The sequence below is a fragment of the Diceros bicornis genome, chromosome 3, assembly GCF_020826845.1.
Source record: "Diceros bicornis minor isolate mBicDic1 chromosome 3, mDicBic1.mat.cur, whole genome shotgun sequence".
Classification (NCBI taxonomy): domain Eukaryota; kingdom Metazoa; phylum Chordata; class Mammalia; order Perissodactyla; family Rhinocerotidae; genus Diceros; species Diceros bicornis.
The window spans coordinates 71,250,794-71,268,610 of record NC_080742.1 but is presented as its reverse complement, the minus strand read 5'-3'; the positions used below and the strand labels follow the sequence as shown (position 1 = coordinate 71,268,610).

At 39.3% G+C, this 17,817-nt stretch overlaps 1 protein-coding gene across 1 annotated transcript in view; it reads right to left on the bottom strand.

The window, feature by feature from the left end:
• Positions 1 to 17,463, bottom strand: part of CPED1 (cadherin like and PC-esterase domain containing 1) — a 266,766-nt gene extending 249,303 nt beyond the window's left edge. The window contains exons 1-2 of the mRNA XM_058529011.1: positions 17,300 to 17,463; positions 16,362 to 16,841 (exon numbers count right to left, since the gene is read on the bottom strand). Coding sequence (XP_058384994.1) covers positions 16,362 to 16,610 — 249 coding nt within the window. The 5' untranslated portion in view covers positions 16,611 to 16,841; positions 17,300 to 17,463. The remainder of the gene's footprint in view (positions 1 to 16,361; positions 16,842 to 17,299) is intronic.
• Positions 17,464 to 17,817: the final 354 nt, after the last annotated feature.

The following is a 17,817-nucleotide window of genomic DNA, read 5'->3' as shown; positions in this document are numbered from 1 at the left end:
ACAATTATGCAAAACCAAGCAGAGGACAAGGAGAGACCTTGTTCTTTTGAAAAATGTTTAAATAATAGCAAGTGTCTGTCCCCTGATGCCAAAACAAGGAGTTAATTCAGCAATTCAGTCTTAAAATAGTAAGTCCGTACAAAGGCAATGTAACAGAAAGGAAAGAACACTGGGATCATGACAACAATATCAATACCTAAGCATCAAACAATTTGCCAAACATCTTCATGGATGTCACAGACTCGGAATCTAAGTTCAAGGCACTGCCAGCAACAGCTCAGGGCCTTCTGAATCCTGGGTCTCCCCTGGATTCCGACTCATTATCTGCTGATATCACTTTCCTATTCTGCAAATGAGTGCCAACTTTCCATCTTACTTTTCATGCTATTGTAAGGATCAAAGGAGATTCAAACAGTGCACGTAAAAGCATTCGAAAATACACAGCCTCTCATCAATGTAAGGTGCCTTTAAATATCTGTTAAGGAAGTTATCACATCAGAGAACCTCTTCACAAACTAAAAGATTTTAAATTGTTAAAAGATAAACTGAGGCATATTTAAAATTTTAAGAGTTTATTTAAGCAAAAATTCATTCCAATTGGGCAGCACCAAACCGGAAGTGGTTAGGAGCGCCCTGCTGGCAGGAGCCAGAAGAAAGACTGATATATATGAGAAAGTGTAGAAGCGAAAAAAGGAAATTATTGAGCCAGCCCCAGTGGCCCAGTGGTTAAGTTCGGCGTGCTCCACTTCACCAGCCCAGATTTGGTTCCCAGGCATGGACCTACACCACACGTCTGTCAGTGGCCATGCTGTGGTGGCGGCTCACATAAACAACAGAGGAATATTAGCAACCGATGTTAGCTCAGGGCAAATCTTCCTCACCAAAAAAAAAAAAAAAAAAGAAATTATTTGATTGGCTCTAGCTTACAGCCTAGTTGGCTGCTTCTGTTGGTTGTCCTTCGCATTTTGATTTTGTAACCTTGAGGCATTTACAGGCTTAGATTTTTATTTGCTTACGTAGGCCACCACAGCATTAGAACTATGTCAATGTAATGGCCTCTTTGTTTAATTAATTTAACAAAATAAAAACCTTAAAAATTTCAATCATATGATCTCATAGGGTTTCTGTCAAATTACAAGTGGAATATGAAAAGATAGTGTTTATATATTAGGAACACTAAAGCATTTAAAAATAATCAATGGACCACCATTTCTACTATTTTTCTCTGATAAAAATCCAGTGTTAGAACAAACATATCATTACGAAAAAAAATATGGCCACTGATACAGTATATACAATGTACATACTTTTCAGATTTGGGTGCTAGATAAAAATTAGGCAATATGTTAACTGCACAACAAAATATGACTTAATTTTATGCTTTGTTATAATGTTCTATAAATTCACAATCAGGATGTAAAAAGCACTTTATCACATTACGCTCTCTCTTTTTGACTTAGAAAATACGGTCACCGTTGTCTAGTCTTAGGACCTTCCATAGTATTCACCTATTAAATTCCTGAACTCCTCATTTTCATTCTCCATTTCAATCCTCACTCTCTCTTCTCCATTATCCCCACTACAAGGCTTTCTGCTCATCCTCCCACCACCCATCCTGCCCAATTTATGACCTCCACTCTCCTCCTAGCCCTGCAGTCTTCTCTGCATTTCACCACTGCACACAACAGACCCCAGGCTTCTGCAGCAGCCATCACAAAAAATACTTGTGGTGGCCAGCCTAGAATCTCTTTCAGCACCACAGCCAACATGCTCTACTCTGGACAGCGAGTCTGGCCTAATAAAACACCTGCCAGACGTAAGGGTAGAATTCAGGCACTGAGTTAGGATTAAGATTCTCCATTCACTGCCTATCCAGTCACCACATTCATAATCCCCGGGAGAGGAGGATTATTTCCTAAACCCACGTTAACTGTCTAATATTGTCAAGCCCATGCAGATAGCACCTCAGGCTCCTGTCTTCTCTCCTCAGCATTCACATCCCTGTAGCAACCAGTTCATCTAGATTCTCCCCAGAAATCCAGGGTCCCCATGAACTGCACAGATGGTTAAGGACGGAGAGCCAACATACTCCATGCAGGTGGCCCTGCATCTCCAGGGCAGCGAAGGTCAGCACCAGTTCTTGGTTGAATGAAAGGCTACAGGAGAGAGGCATACACCTCACAAACCTAGAGGAACTCTGCCTCATCCTACCCATGTGGGGGCCAAAGTGTTAAGAAAAATGGAAGAACAAGTGTTAACTATTCAGGCACCACATTCTGCATACAAGAGACATCCTGTCTTACACCAAATTTGTAGACCCAGTTTCCTTAAGCACACATTTATGCCTTGGCACTCATTCTGTTTTCCTGCTTACTCTGAGCACCCTTGTGGCTGTTCACTCTCCATGGCTTCCTCATCTTGTCCCTTCTAGTACTAATATATAACCTTGGCTCTCCCGGGGGATGACCCTGGGTAACACTTTTCCCAGACTGAGTAGCCCCAAGAACGCTCTTTCCCATTCTTCCTCTCTAGAAGCTTCCACCCAGTCTACCCCAATCCTGCTTATGTTGCCAGATGCTGCGCTATCACACCAGACATCATAACACAACCTCACATATTCCTTCAAAATCTATCTTAGAGCTCTCCAAATTACACACTCATTCTAGAATGTTTTAGTATTTGTCAGCCAACTTTTTGTCTTAAAAATAAAAAATTGGCAGGAAATGACAACATCTAGTAATATCACAGCATAAGCACTATCTCTAGAGGAAAGAATAAGACATTTTCTAATACTGTTATCAAATTTTAAACTCCCTAAACTCTATAATCCTTCCCTTAGGGGATAGATCATATTGCAGAACAGCATCTGGCTTTCTTCTGTGACTGAGTAGAAAAGTGAGTTCTCTTCCTAAAGGTCCAGTTTACTCTTAAAGGGTCCAGCAAGTCTCACAGGCCAGGCCTAAGGAGGAAACTGTCTCCTCTAACACAACAGATTGCTTTGGTCTTCTCAGGAAAGAAGGAGACGAGAACATCTTATAAATGGAGGAAGACTTTTGTGGGTTGTTTGGGGAGAGCAGAGTTTAGGAATTCAATTGAAAATACAAAAAAAGAATTTAAGGACGGCTGGCCACCACAGGAAGTCCTATTCCGGACACATAGCATGAATTATACTAGATCCCATTCATCCATTCATTCGAGCTGTTATGTGCCAGGCATTGTGTAAACTTGATCCCTGCCCTGATCCAACTGCCAGTAATTTATTAGGTTTTGTTTAAATGCTTGACTTCACAGGGAGTGGTTACATTATTATAAATGCTTGGTTACTTCCTTCAGGGTTTTGCTAAGAATTGTGCTTAGGATCATGTGCACCTCATTAGATGATGAGGCATCCTCCCCTTTATATCACAGAAAAGGGGCTTCCTTTCAAAACATCATTATTTTACAGTAAAAATAAGAGATAATTCTATCTTCTTGAGGTTTATATTTCTGACAGAATATATTTTTACAAATACATTTATCTGCTCTCTAGCAAACAAGTTTGTTAAAAGCAGACACAGTATGACTTTAACTATTGTTTAAAAGAAAAATAATTAGCTTATCTCTTTTTTCTCTATCCTTATCTACTTCCCCACAAAACAGAAAATTAACTCAGCGCCAAACCTATCTGCTTTTAAAACAGCTTATGTAGCACTAAAATACTTGGATAAATAGGTTTAGCTTGTGTGTAGGAAGCTTTAGATATGTTATTAATGTTTTTACTGTTTACTCAGAAAAAAAGATAGTTAATAATAAAAGGAGGAGTGAGGAAAAACCCATTTGAAATCACTTCTGCCCTCTGGGTGTGTCCAGTAGAGAAGGCTTACTGCTGAATATGAAAGTCAGCTTTCTGGTTGAGGCTTGGCTGAGGTCAGGTCGTTCCTGCCCTGCTACAGAAAAGTTAATTTCCTGTTCCATTTTTCCTGAAGCATTTGTGCACTTTGGCTAAATTAATGCTAGATTTTCCACCGGGGAAGAACTAGGCTTAGGGCTGAAACTATTGGAACGCTATTATACTTCCTATTGCTTGTTAAAGAAACAATGGAACACCCAGAGGAAATTCAATTGTGACAGTGCGATTGCGGACTCCTAGCGGCGTTCTGAAACATGACTGTATAACTTGACATTTGTATAGCATGCTATACTACAGCTTTTTAATGAAAAAAGGAGCATTCTCGGTACTCACATGTATATTGCATGTCTGCATTCTTTTCCCTCAAGAGGCGCCAAATGCAATGAGAATATTTTCATGACGTTATCCTTTGGGATGTGTTAAGTTAATTAAACAAGGAAACCCTTAGACCAAGGTGGCTGTAATATGGTGGTCTACACAAGCAAACCAAAATCTAAGCCTGTAAATGCCTCAAGGTGACAAAATCGAAAGCTAAGGATAACCAATGACAAACAGCCAACAAGGCTTTAAGCTCTAGCCAATCAATAATTGCCTTACTTTGCTTCGGCCTTTTCTCCGTGAAAGTCTCTCCCTGCAGTCCTGCTGGCAGAGCACTCCTAACCACTTCTGGTTTGGCACTGCCTGATTTGAATCAATTTTTGCTCAAATAAACTCTTAAAATTTTTAATATCCCTCAGTTTTCTTTTAACAGATGTGATGATGTTTATTCCCCTGCTTTTTATAATCTCAATGTTTTCCAAAGCACTCTGAGCTACTGTGTCTAATTTGATCCCATAACATCTCTGCAACAGACATTTCCATCCCTATAGCACAGCCCAGGAAAATGAAACCCAAAGGAGTCACTTGTCAACGGTCACTCAACTCTTCAGCATTGGAACTGGGTCCCCACTGGTGCTTTTTCTCTTTCACCTGGAGATAGTGAATGGGGCACATCAAGATCTGCCTCAGGTACATGGGCCTTTAACAGGTGGTTCAGGAGGTTTCCATAAGTATGCACCACCACCTCAGCACCATCCACTTTTTCATATGTCAGAACAAATAAAAACACCAGGACCCTGGAGCAATATTACTATTTAAATAAATTCTCTTTTCTCCCCATAGATTATTCACTGTCATCAGGGTTTTTCCCTTGCCTGACTGTCCCATCCTGAATTGACCACTTTTTCCCAGACCTCTCTCTTAGGCATAATCAGAATATACTTAGGGCAACAGATACCAGCTTCGATTTGTCAACACTAGCTGTGATGTGTGTTATAAGAAATTGGCTACAAAAAGAATTAAAATATTAGGGCTGGCCCCATGGTCTAGTGGTTAAGTTTGGCACACCCCGCTTTGGCAGCCTGGGTTTGGTTCCCGGGTATGGACCAACACCACTTGTCAGCAGCCGTGCTGTGGCAGCAACCCACAAACAAAATAGAGAAAGATTGGCATGGATGTTAGCTCAAGGCAAATCTTCCTCAAGCAAAACAAAAAAAGAATTAAATATTAAAATTTGTAAATAATTTATACTTTATAAATCAGGGAAGATGTGCTGCATTCCCACTACTTGCAGTCAAACACTTTCTGAGTGGGAGAGGAAAGAAGCACGGTGCACAGCCCTGGAAAACCAGTGGGATGTGTCTGCACTTAGAAGTGCCAAAGAGAACAGTAACTGAAGACTGTTGGCACAGAACATGCTGCTGTAAACGTTTGCCTAAGCAAAAGATAATGAAGAAATCACATAGGCTGAGAATCAAAAATATATACTATATGCATATTCTTGAAACAAATAAAAGCCATTTAAATGTTTGTTTTTGAGGTCAGAGCTTCAACCTAGCTTCTTGGGACAGGAAGGACACCACCATTTATTGAACGCCAACTCTGGTCAGCTACCATCCTTGGTGTTTTCAGACACATATTTAGTTCTCACAAGTGGGACTTAGCTCCACTTTTCCAGGGAGAAAATTAAGAGTTTAGAAATTTAGAGGAAATTTGTCCATGTCCTATAGCTAGTGAATGACACTGCTGGAATTTAAACCAACATGTACCAAAGCTCGTGTTTACTCCACAACATACCTATGTTCTGTTAGACTTCTTATTCAATCTACTTAACAGGTTTAGGGTTAGAAGCCTTGGTGGACATAGCTAGGTCTGATCTCATCAGCAAAACGCAGAGTCTCTGAGCATCCACTTAGCAAGTCGCTCTGATTGGAATGCACTATGAGCAAACTGGTGGGGGTTCTATGGGAGAGTCCCCAAGTAAGGACTAGAGATACCAAATGTAGTTATATTTCAGAACACGATTGGGTCCATTCTGCACTTAAAAATCCATGTGCCCTTCTTAATAATTATTTTGGTTCATCTATTATTTTCGATCATACATACCCTTAGCCTTCATTAGTGAATTCAATCGAAAATTGGATAAATTTTTTTTAAGATTCTTATAAATAGCAAAGATTCAATGCATCTTTTATTATTATATACCTTTCTTAACCCTGTACATGATAAGTCAAGATGTTTTGTTTTGCATTTTGAACAAGTCTTTGTAAAGTATAAAAGCTGACAAAGTACTGTTTACTTTGCAAATTTCCAACTTTGGTATAGTTCTGTTAGAGAACATAAATCCTATTTTAGAACATGAGCTCATCCTTCTAGTGAGAACGGCTCCCTACAAAAAATAGCCAAAGGAAACCAAAGGGAAAAATAAAACTAAAACATTCCTTTCACCCCAGAAGGCCACACACTCAAAGTTGATAACAGGAAGCACTTTTTATAATGTCAGTGTATCTAGTGGTTTCCATTAAGGAGGGTTTATCTTACGTGAGTTTCCAACTCCAGTAGAATGAGAAACAGAATTTCTTAGAGAGGGAAAGAAAGAAGCAGAAGTTATTGCCACTATCTTGAAAGAACAAGAGAGAATGACACCTATAAACTGATTAATTCCTTGATTCATAGGAAATTTAACATAACTTGCTTAAATATGAGCTTCATCAAGACTTCATTAAAATTTACCTAACATAAGCAAATTTCAGTATGAACAATTTTTCACCCATGTGCATATTTCATTATAAAAATTTAACATAGCTCTAATCAACTATCTCAGAGAACCCCACAGGCATTAAATGCTCATCAGGCAGTCCAACTAAGTCTATGAAAGTCATATACCTGTTAGTATGCTGACAACATCTCCAGAGAGCCTCCTATACGTAGACTCCTGTATTTAGATGCTATCGGCACGATTTTAAAATCTTTACCTTCAACTCTGGTTAAAATATAAAAACATGTAAAAGGAAAAGCTCAATTTTTGGTAAAATCAATCTGATAAAAAATGGAAATTGCTTGACAGAAAGAGAGGTTAGATGATGGTGACAAAGAAGCCTAGAGAGATGGGAAGCAGTTAGAAGGGCCACTGATTGGGAAAGGATGTTGTTGTTTATTTGTTTGTTTTTAACATGGTAGATACTTGAGAATGTTTATGGGATAAAGATCCCAACTAGACTGAATGAGCTGAAGAGAACAGAAGATGGATGATAATTGATGAAGCAATTCAATGTAGCAAAATGGCAGGATGATCATTAACCAGAAGTGCTAGATGGTACAGGAAGGAGTTCAAGGGATACTGGTACAGGAAAAAGATGGAGTGGAGTGAACCTGAGAATTCAACAAAGAGAAAAAGAGCGAAGGAAGAAGTTGTGCATTTCCTCGACTCTGCTCTAAAGGAGGCCTTCTCTGACCCTGAACTTCATGATTCATTTATTTATTCGTTCATTGACTAGATATTTATTCAGTGCTCACTATGTGTCAGATACTGTTTTGGCAATAGGGATGTAGTAGTAAACAAGTCAAATAAAATCCTTGCTCTTAAGCTGAAATTCTATGTAGGGAGACAGACAATAAACAAGTAGATATATATTAGTTCGGGGTCAAACTCTTAACTTCTTTCCCCTATTGCCCCTGCTAACTCATCTCTGCACACCCCCAGCTCTAGCATGCCATTAATCCAAGCAACTCAGACTGAAAAAAAAAACGATTCAGTCCAAACTGAAGACCTTGCCTGCGGATAAGCAGGCCTGACTCTGACTGACATATTAGCCTCCCTAAGTTTTGTCTTGATTCTAAAGGCTCATTTTTCTTTGAAAAAACAGCAGTTTAGAGCCTGGAAGCTAGGGACAGAAACTCAACAAGGCTTTCACCTCAGACACTCCTCACCCAAGTACTTATGTTCATTGCCACAATACTTATCACTCACCTACTTTGTGAAGGCCAAATGTTAGGGTCTATAGGGACTAAAGAGATGAGTAAATCCTCAAGAAGATTAAATAATGATTATTCTGATGATTAATATTTATTGAACACGTTCTATCTGCCAGACATGTTAAGTGCTTCACGTAATTTATCTCATTTAAACTTCATGCTAGCCTTGTAAGTTAGGTGATAATAAATCCATTTTCAGGTAAAAAAGACAAAATCCTAAAGAGATCAAGAAATGTGTCCAAGGTAGCAAGGTAACAAGTGCTGTTAGTTTGACTTCACAGCTCGTGTGCTGAATATTCTGCCTCCCCAATTTTTATAGGCTTCCTAGGGAGGCCATAACAAAGTACCACAAACCGAGTGGCTTAAAACAACAGAAATGTATTGTCTTACAATTCTGGAGACTAGAAGTCTGAAATCAAGGTGTCAGCAGTATCAGGCTGCCTCGGAAACCTGTAGATGAATCTTTCCTTGCCTATTCCTAGCTTCTGCTGGTTTGCCAGCAATCTTTGGCTTGCAGCTGCATATCTCCAATCTCTGTCTTCATTATCATACAGCATTCTCCCTGTGTGTCTCTGTCTTCATGTGGCTGTATTCTTGTCATACCAGTCATATTGGATTAGGGACCCACCCTATTCCAGTGTGACCTCATCTTAACTAATTATATCTGTGACAACAGTATTTCCAAAAAAAGGTCACATTCTGAGGCACTGAGGTTAGGATTTCAACATATCTTTTTGGGGGGGACACAATTCAACCCATAACACCAATGAATGGAGCTGGTATATGGAGCTAGTTAGAAAAACACATAGGGACAGAGATTGGATTGGTGGTTACCAGAGGGGAAGGGGGGATGGAGGAGGGTGAAAGGGATAATTCGGTACATGTGTGTGGTGATGGGTTGTAATTAGTATTTTGGTGGTGAACATGATGTAATCTATGCAGAAATAGAAGTACAATGATGCACACCTGAAATTTTTACAATGTCATAAACCAATGTTACTGCAATAAACAAAAAATTAAAAAAAAAAAGAAAGAAAAACACAAGTGTCGGGGCCGGCCCGGTGGCGCAAGCGGTTAAGTGTGCATGTTCCACTGCGGCAGCCCGGGACCGCTGGTTTGGATCCCTGGGCGCGCACCGACGCACCGCTTGTCAAGCCATGCTGTGGCGGCTTCCCATATAAAGTAGAGGAAGAGGGGCATGGATGTTAGCTCAGGGCCAATCTTCCTCAGCAAAAAGAGGAGGATTGGCAGATGTTAGCTCAGGGCTGATCTTCCTCACAAAAAAAAAAAGGAAGAAAAACACAGGTCTCAGCCCAATCCTGTCATCATTATCAACATGATATGTTCCTTTGAGAGCGGCACTTTTCTTCTGTGGGCTTCATATTCTTCATTTTTAAAATAAAGACCTTGAGCCTATGTGGAGAAAGGGCAAGAAATAGCAAAGATAACCCTAAGGTTTAAAATCTAAAATCTAGGAGAATGAGGGAGGAGGAGGTCCCATTCAGGGAAATAGAGTGATCAACAGGAGTCATTGATATGGGCATGAAAATTTCAAGAGAAAATTATCTGCGTTTTCACAGCTCTTGGTACTACTTGATAAAAGATAACAGAAAATTGGAGATGCAGATCTGGAGATTCAAGAGTGAGACCCAGGCTAGAAAGATAAATGAGTTATCTGTACAACGGTGAAAATTAACAATATGAAAAGCTGATATAATCACCAAGGGAAAGTATAAAACAAGACAATTAATGGTTCAATGAACTAAGCTTGGGAATGTCTACTTTCAGCATCAGACCAAGGATATGAACCCTGAAAGGAGACCTTGAGTTATTCATAAAGGTCAGAGAACAACCTTGTTGAGTCATGGAATTCAAAAGAGGAGTTTCAAGAGTTATTGCCTGTTAGTGTAAAATGCTTCAGAGAAGAAGGATGCGGACTGAAAATAAATCATTTGTTTTGGTAGCCGAGGAGTCACCAAGAGAGAAGTTTCAGTAGAAAAGACCAAATGAAAAGGATAAGGAATGAGTAGGGGTGGCCAGAAGTCACATCCAAAGAGAACCAGCTACAGTTTCTCTGAGGAAAGGAGAGAGACAGGGAGAACATTAGGTTAGGTGGACTGCCAAGTACAAAGAAAGCTTGTTGTTTTATTGGTTACAGGCATATTTATTGGCAGAAAGGATGGTCCAATGGAAAGGTTGCAAATGGCAATATTATAACTACTAGAGAGTAATTCTGGAAGCAGTTCTGGAAAAGGTCAAGGAGGTGTTCAAACACAAGAGGAAAGTAAGATTTGGCAAAGAAGAGGCATTTTGAAACAGCATCCCAGCTGGTCTGCCTACCTTCAATTCTATCCCCTCCAGTCCACTCTGCAATATGCATTCCGTAGTGTTCTCTCTACAATATAAATCTATTCATATCACTTTTTGCTTACCATTCTTTGGGGTTCCCTGTTTCCTTCACAAAAGACTCCTTATCATGCGCATATTTCCAATATCTAGACCCTGTTGAATGTTTTATCTCATCTATTTGCCTTCCTGCTCTGCTCCTTCCAACGCATCACACACACACACACACACACACACACACACACACACTCCACGTAGCAAATACTTTGAATCCTCCAAATGCATCAGGCTTTTTAATTTCTTCTTTGCGTATATGGCATTTTCAGCTTATAATACTCTTTTCTTCCTTTACCCTTTCTAGCTCATTTAGAAATGGTGTCTTAAAGTCATGGATTCCCTAGCGGTATATTTATTTACTTGTCTGTCTCACACACAGTGGCTTTTATTTCTGTATCACCAGTACCTAGTACAGTGTCTCTCACATATAAACTGCTCAATAAGTATTTACTAAATTAATGAAGAAATTGAAAGAATGAATGAAAGGGATGAGGAGGAGAAAGGGTAAAGATGAAATGAGATGGTTTCTTTTTTTCAGTTGGAGAGGAGAGTTCTCAGTGAGATAATTATAAACATTTCATTTAAAGAAAGTGATGCCATTTCCCAAGAGTGGGAGAATGTTTAGACATTTTCTGTGAATTTTGGAAAACAAAATTAGCATAACTACTGTATCAGACACTAGCTCACCTTGCTTCACACACCCCTCCCATGGGCATTACTCAAGCCGTGTTGCGGGCATAAAGTGATGGACATTGTTTTCACCACCCTGGCCCTCACAGACCTGGCAGCTCCTATGCACAGTACAGATTGAAAAGGAGGGGCCACTTTACCTTGGCGCTGGCAGGATTGCACCCACCGAGGCCCTGGCTTCCCCAAAGACTGCCTTAACTACCATATGATCCAGCTATTCCACTGCTGGGTATTTATCCAAAGAACTTGAAAACATCAATGCATAAAGATACATGCACCCCTGTGTTCATTGCAGCGTTATTCACAATAGCCAAGACTTGGAAGCAACCTAAGTGCCCATCAAGGGACGAATGGATAAAGAAGCTGTGGTATATATACACAATGGAATACTACTCAGCCATAAGAAACGATGAAATCCAGCCATTTGTGACAACATGGATGGACATTGAGGGTATTATGCAAAGTGAAATAAGTCAGAAGGAGAAGGTCAAATACCGTATGATTTCCTTCATTAAGTAGTAGATAATAACAACAATAAACAAACACATAGAGACAGAGATTGGATTGGTGGTTACCAGAGGGGAAGGGGGGAGGGAGGGGGGGTGAAAGGGATAATTCGGCACATGTGTGTGGTGATGGATTGTAATTAGTATTTGGGTGGTGAACATGATGTAATCTATGCAGAAATAGAAGTATAATGATGTACACCTGAAATTTAAACAATGTTATAAACCAAAGTTACTGCAATAAACAAACAAAAAAAAAGAGTCAAGGTAGGGGCCGCCCCGTGGTGTAGCAGTTAAGTGCGCACGCTCCGCTGTTGGAGGCCCGGGTTTGGATCCCGGGCACGCACTGACACACCACTTGCCAGGCCATGCTGTGGCGGCATCCCATATAAAGTGGAGGAAGATGGGCATGGATGTTAGCCCAGGGCCAGTCTTCCTCAGCATGAAAAGAGGAGGATTGGCATGGATGTTAGCTCAGGGCTGATCTACCCTACCAAAAAAAAAAAAAAAAGACCCCAGGTAACACTCTCTGGTAGTAGCATGGGACAACTCTAACCAATGAAAGACAGAAGAAAGGAAAGCCAGGAGATAAATTGCCTGCCATTCCTGCCCTTTTCTCCCAGTGCCTGTTCTGAGATGCAGCAGTTTAACACAGCCTCTCTGGATATGTCTCCCGTAATGCACCCATTTGTTTGCTCTCCCTCATCCTTTTTTCCTCCTACTCTTTAATCCCTGGGATTGCACCATCCAATCAACTGTTAGCATGAAGTGTTTGCCTCAGGTTCTATTTCTAAAAAACCTGGGCTAAACAAGTAATTTTCTAGAAATTTTCAAATGTTAAATATATTATGCATTATTAGAATCACAAACAAAATTAAATAAAACATTCATAATGAAAACATTCATTTATTTGCATTGGGTTACGGTTGGATAGTGGGCAGAACAGTTGTAGAGAACACTCACTGAAGAATGGAGAGTCAAGAAGAAATGGAAAATGAATAGTCAATCAACAAAGAAATAGTAATTCTCCTTATGGAGCAACAACAGTAGATAATCAGAAACACATGGCTATGGTGAGTATAAATGTATTCCCCAGACAGCAAAGTTTCCACTAGAGGAGCACATACTAAGGAGATTTTCTTTCATTGTGTCTGTTTATAATTCAATGTGCTTCCTATGTTGTGAAATATTGAAGTGTTAGATTCCAGGAAAATAAATAAATCTACTGAGTGACCTACTTCAGTAAAGACAACTGAAATTGTCTTCAGTTTATTTATTAAATTGAAATAATTTTAAGACATGGCAGATTACCAGCCAAAATTCAAACTAATGTTGGGAGAAAACCCAGAAGAAATGACAAAAGTACATCTGCTTAGCAAGGCCCTTTGGAAAGTTCAAATGGAAAAAAGAATTAAAATTTGGCCAGAAGAGGGAGAGTACTTCCTCACTACGGAAAGTTGGCATATACTATACCACGGTCTTAATCTGTACTGAAAGCAGTTTTGGACGTTGAACCAGATCCCAATTGTGAAGGTGTAAAGGGCACAGTCAGTCACCCACCTTTGAATATTTGCTACCACAGAACCCTCTATTGCTAGGCTGATAAAGTACAAAAGGTTGTCTCTTAGAAACAACTGCAACCAAAAAGACTAGGAAATACTTACTTATTCCTTATTCATCAAAGTATGAAAACTATGATTCAAGAAATACACTGCGAGTATATTTTAGTTTCTGAATGTTTATCCCTGCAGACACCACAGCATTCATTGAAACACTTTTTCAAATGTCCTCAGGTGGATTCCTTAATTAAGGTTTTGTTTTCCTTTTTTAGATTTGTAAATCCAGACCCAACTTATACTTCCTGCAGGGACAGTTGACGTTTAAACATATTGCTTTTTAAGCATTTTTCTTGTTTCTTAGTATTTCTTTAGGTCTGAATATCTGAAGGGGATTGTGATTTTTCCCAAAGAACTGCACATACACATATGCACAATATTTTGCATGAAATGCCTGGGTTTGGGGACATCTTATACATCAAATATGTTCTGGAATCCATAACTCATAGGTCAAAATCAGCTGTTTTAAGTAACTTTAAAAGCCACTTTAAGATGGATGGATACCAGTAAGAGAAAGTCCTAGTAACATGAATATTTTGGTTTGCCAATAAAAGTAATAACAAAACTCAAAATTTATAGATAGAAACAATGATTCTTCTATAAAATGCTTAAAAGCTATATTTTAGGTCTTAAGGAAAATCTATGGAGCATCTTCTCAGTTATTTTTTTAATGAACTTCATAAGGAGCTGTTTTTGAGAATGATCTATATATTGACCCCAAAGACATTTCTTTTTTCATTTTAGTTATCTGAAAGAATATTTAATCTTCAAAACTGGATTATTATTTGATTCTTTTTTGGGACATATATTACAAGGAGAACTAATTATATCTGATTTTAAACAACTTCTGCATGATACTTTCTTTCTAACTTCCTTTCTATCTCTAATAAAAACTGGCTCTAAACCAATGGCTGGCACAGGTTAAGTTAAAAATAGAAGTACATGGCAAATGTTTGGAAATTCAGTTTTCGTATCCAGTGGGCTTCTGAATTATAACTGTGAATTTAGAATCTTGCTTATGATTAAAATACCTGAGACTGTGAACAATTTGAAAAAAAAAATCATCATGTGTTTGGCATTTTTTGTGAAGAAAATTCTAGAGTGAATGTTTTACACAAGCAGCCAATAAGTATCAGATGGTTTATAAGTAGCCCGAGATCCAAGTCTGAAATGGAATTTTCTGTGACAGCCTACAAATAACAGTTAACATATGTCTAAGCTACAGGCAAAAGCAGGAGTCACGTAAAGTCAAGTAGGGAGTAAGAAAGGCTGTAAGTTAATATAAAAACCTTTTTGTCCAAAATTCTTAGCAAAGATTTTAGGTACTTAAAGAGCAAAACCATCTCAACTATTTTTAAAGAAATTATATGTATTAATATTGGAAACAAACAAGAAGTGACTTTCAAAGTCACAGTTTATACCCATCCTAAATTTGATGTTCTAAAAAAAACCCAAAATGCAAATGATTTAAGTTAATGCTAGTATAAACACAGAAAAACTAAAAATTCTTCAATGACTTTAGAGCATTTAATAATTGATTCACACTTGCATTTGAGGTTTCATCTAGATGTGTTTCTAGTTAAATTACCTGCTATTCTTTGTCATATTTCTTGATCAAGATGCTTCTTGACATTATCGATAAAATAAGTCACTCAAAAGTTTTCAAATTTTCTGTGTTCTAACCTAATACTATTGTGTATTTCAAATAAGTTCTTACAGTTTTGGTTTCACAAATTGTTGTTAGAGCTTTGAATTTACTTTTATTTAGAGCATCAGTCCTGCAGGAGGCACCAGGTGGAGGTACCATGTCATAATGCCAGCCCTGTGGCCCGCCTAAACATCTCTGAGTGTCAGTCATCTTATCTGTAAGATGAGGACAATGACACCTACTTTATCTACCTCACAGGGTTATGAGTCTGAAAGGAAAGACATAAAAGAGTTATTGAAACAAAATGGTAGTGATGCTGGAGGTGTTAGCAATAATGGTAGCTGTAGTGTATACTTAACATGAAATTCTGCTCCAAACGATAACCACGATCATTGGATGTACCTAATTCTATTGCAGATATAAGGTAGTACTTACAGATTCCTTAATTATCTTGCTATACTATCTGCTGTAGCATGGAAATCAGTGGCTTTGCTACCACGAATTTTTGTATGTGTAGCTTTTTTTTTCTTTTTCTTTTTTAGACTGGACTATTTTGAAGGTCATCATTTCACTGACAGGCACGAACAGAGTGGTATATGAAAATAGAAATTCTGAGTTGTTTTGTATTTTGTATTTTCTCCAACCATTGGACATGTGAGATTAGTAAAGTTAATTAATTAGTAAAGTTAATTAAAAAAAGTTAATTAAAAAAAGTATAAGTATAGAATAATCTATATTTCCCTAATTCTATAAACAATAAAATGCAGTGTGTCAATTCTTCCAAAGAAATCTTTGATACTATTCTTTTAAATGCTTCAGAAAAAATATATTGCTTTAGAAATGTGTTCACCAATGAAAAATTAATTTAACCAATTGTAAAATGGAATTATGGAGTATCTTTGAGTCTGGAATGGTCTAGGCACTCATACCGATGGCCTTGAGGAGATACTCAATGTTCATCAAGTTTTATGAATCTTTGGTTTATGTTCCTGCACTGTAAACTTCAGATCTCTTAGAATTCTAATATTTTAGAAAGAATTCACATCACTCCCACCTTCTCCAAACTGTCTCTTTCATTCAGCTGAAATGAATTGAAATTCTAAGGGATAAAATAACAGCCAGGACTTTCTGGATGTAAATATAAGAAGCTGAAGCTGACATGTGTTTCACTGTCATAAGGTCACTCTCTGGGCTGTGTATACTCTGGATCCCTCTCAGACTTCATGGAAGTTAATTTTAGTTTTACGGAGAGGACAGAGAGAGGCAAACTGCTATCTGTGCAGAAAATGTCAAGGTTAAGCTTATGCCCGTCTTACCTTTCCGATTTCCTGTGCATTACCAGAGAGAAGGAAGCACTGTTTGTCCACAGAGAATCCTTTCTCGCATCTGCTTGCCTGGGTTTCGGTGGGTGTGTTTGGGGTAGCCCCAAGGACAGCAGCTGTAAGCTTCCTCGTCCCTCGGAGCGTCAGAGTCTGGTAGAAGAGACAGATTGCCACCACCAAGCCCACCAAGAAGGGCCGGGGGCAAAATCGCCGACGACAAAGGAACACTGGACGACAGACCATGACCAGTTCAGCTTCACTTGGCCCCCGTCCACGTTGCCGGAAAAGTCATAGCAGCTATTTTTTGTCAGCATGAAAAATACAAATCTGTCTTCTTTTTCCACAACTTAAATCAAGATTGCTCCATCCCCGCTTAAGAACTTTCCGAAGGGTCATGCCAAAGAATCATAGATCCCCAAAGTCTGAGGCGGTTAATAAGAGCCTTTCCATGGATGACAGTAAAAAGTGGCTGGCCTGGGTTAAAAAAAGACATCAAAATAATAATAGTTGTAACTAATAACCTGAAAAATACCCCAGGCTGCCAAACTGTTGCTTCCGGTAATGCCTTATTTTCACAACATCCTTTAAAGTCTCTACAGGAAAAGAGAAAACAACACCAAAGTAAATCTGGGGCCGGAAAACAGCATCGGAGAACGCAATAGGTTAAAACCAAGAGCCTGTTGCACAGCTGGATGCAGGCCAGCTCGCCGTAGCAGTTCCTCATTTTTCCTCCGGTTTTAAAGCCGTCCTGCCTAGCCTTTCATGTTTCTTAACTGCTTCCCTCCATTCAGTTTTAAATTGCCACTTTCCTGTAAGCATTCACGGCTTTTAAAATAAAAAGGGAATAAACGGTTTGAATGGACATGATTACTGTTAGGGTTTTGCTTGTATTTGTTTCATTCCGTTTCAAGTTCAAAGTTGTATGTACTTACTCGGTTTTCATCCTTCTAGCCAGAAAAAAGTTTCCATGATCCCCTAATGGATTGCTGATCAAAACCACTCGGAAGGAAACACCCCGTCGTATGGCTCCAATTCATCTCCCACACACGCAGACCCACAGACCCGCACGCGCGCGCCGGCTGCACTCCCGGCCCGGAGCTGGGGGCCCGCGGGCACCGCAGCCACAGGGGCCGGCGCGGCGGGGCGGAGCCAAGGCCCGGGCTCCTCGGGTCCTCGGGGGCAGCTGGAGCGGCGCTGTCAGCCCTGGATCAGAAACGCTGGGCTTCCACAGACTGGGAGCAGCATTTCTCATTTCCCCTGAAATGCGGCTGCCTAACCAGAGCAGCAGAATTTTAAATACGTAGCTGATGTTTGAGCCCTTATGTAATTTCTTTTTCCTAATACAGCATTGGAAAAACAAATAGCCCTTAATCAATTGATGACAAAGGTCGAAGGTGAGACTAAAGCAGACTCCGTGCGTAAATTGGGAGGTTCTTCACTTGAGGGAACT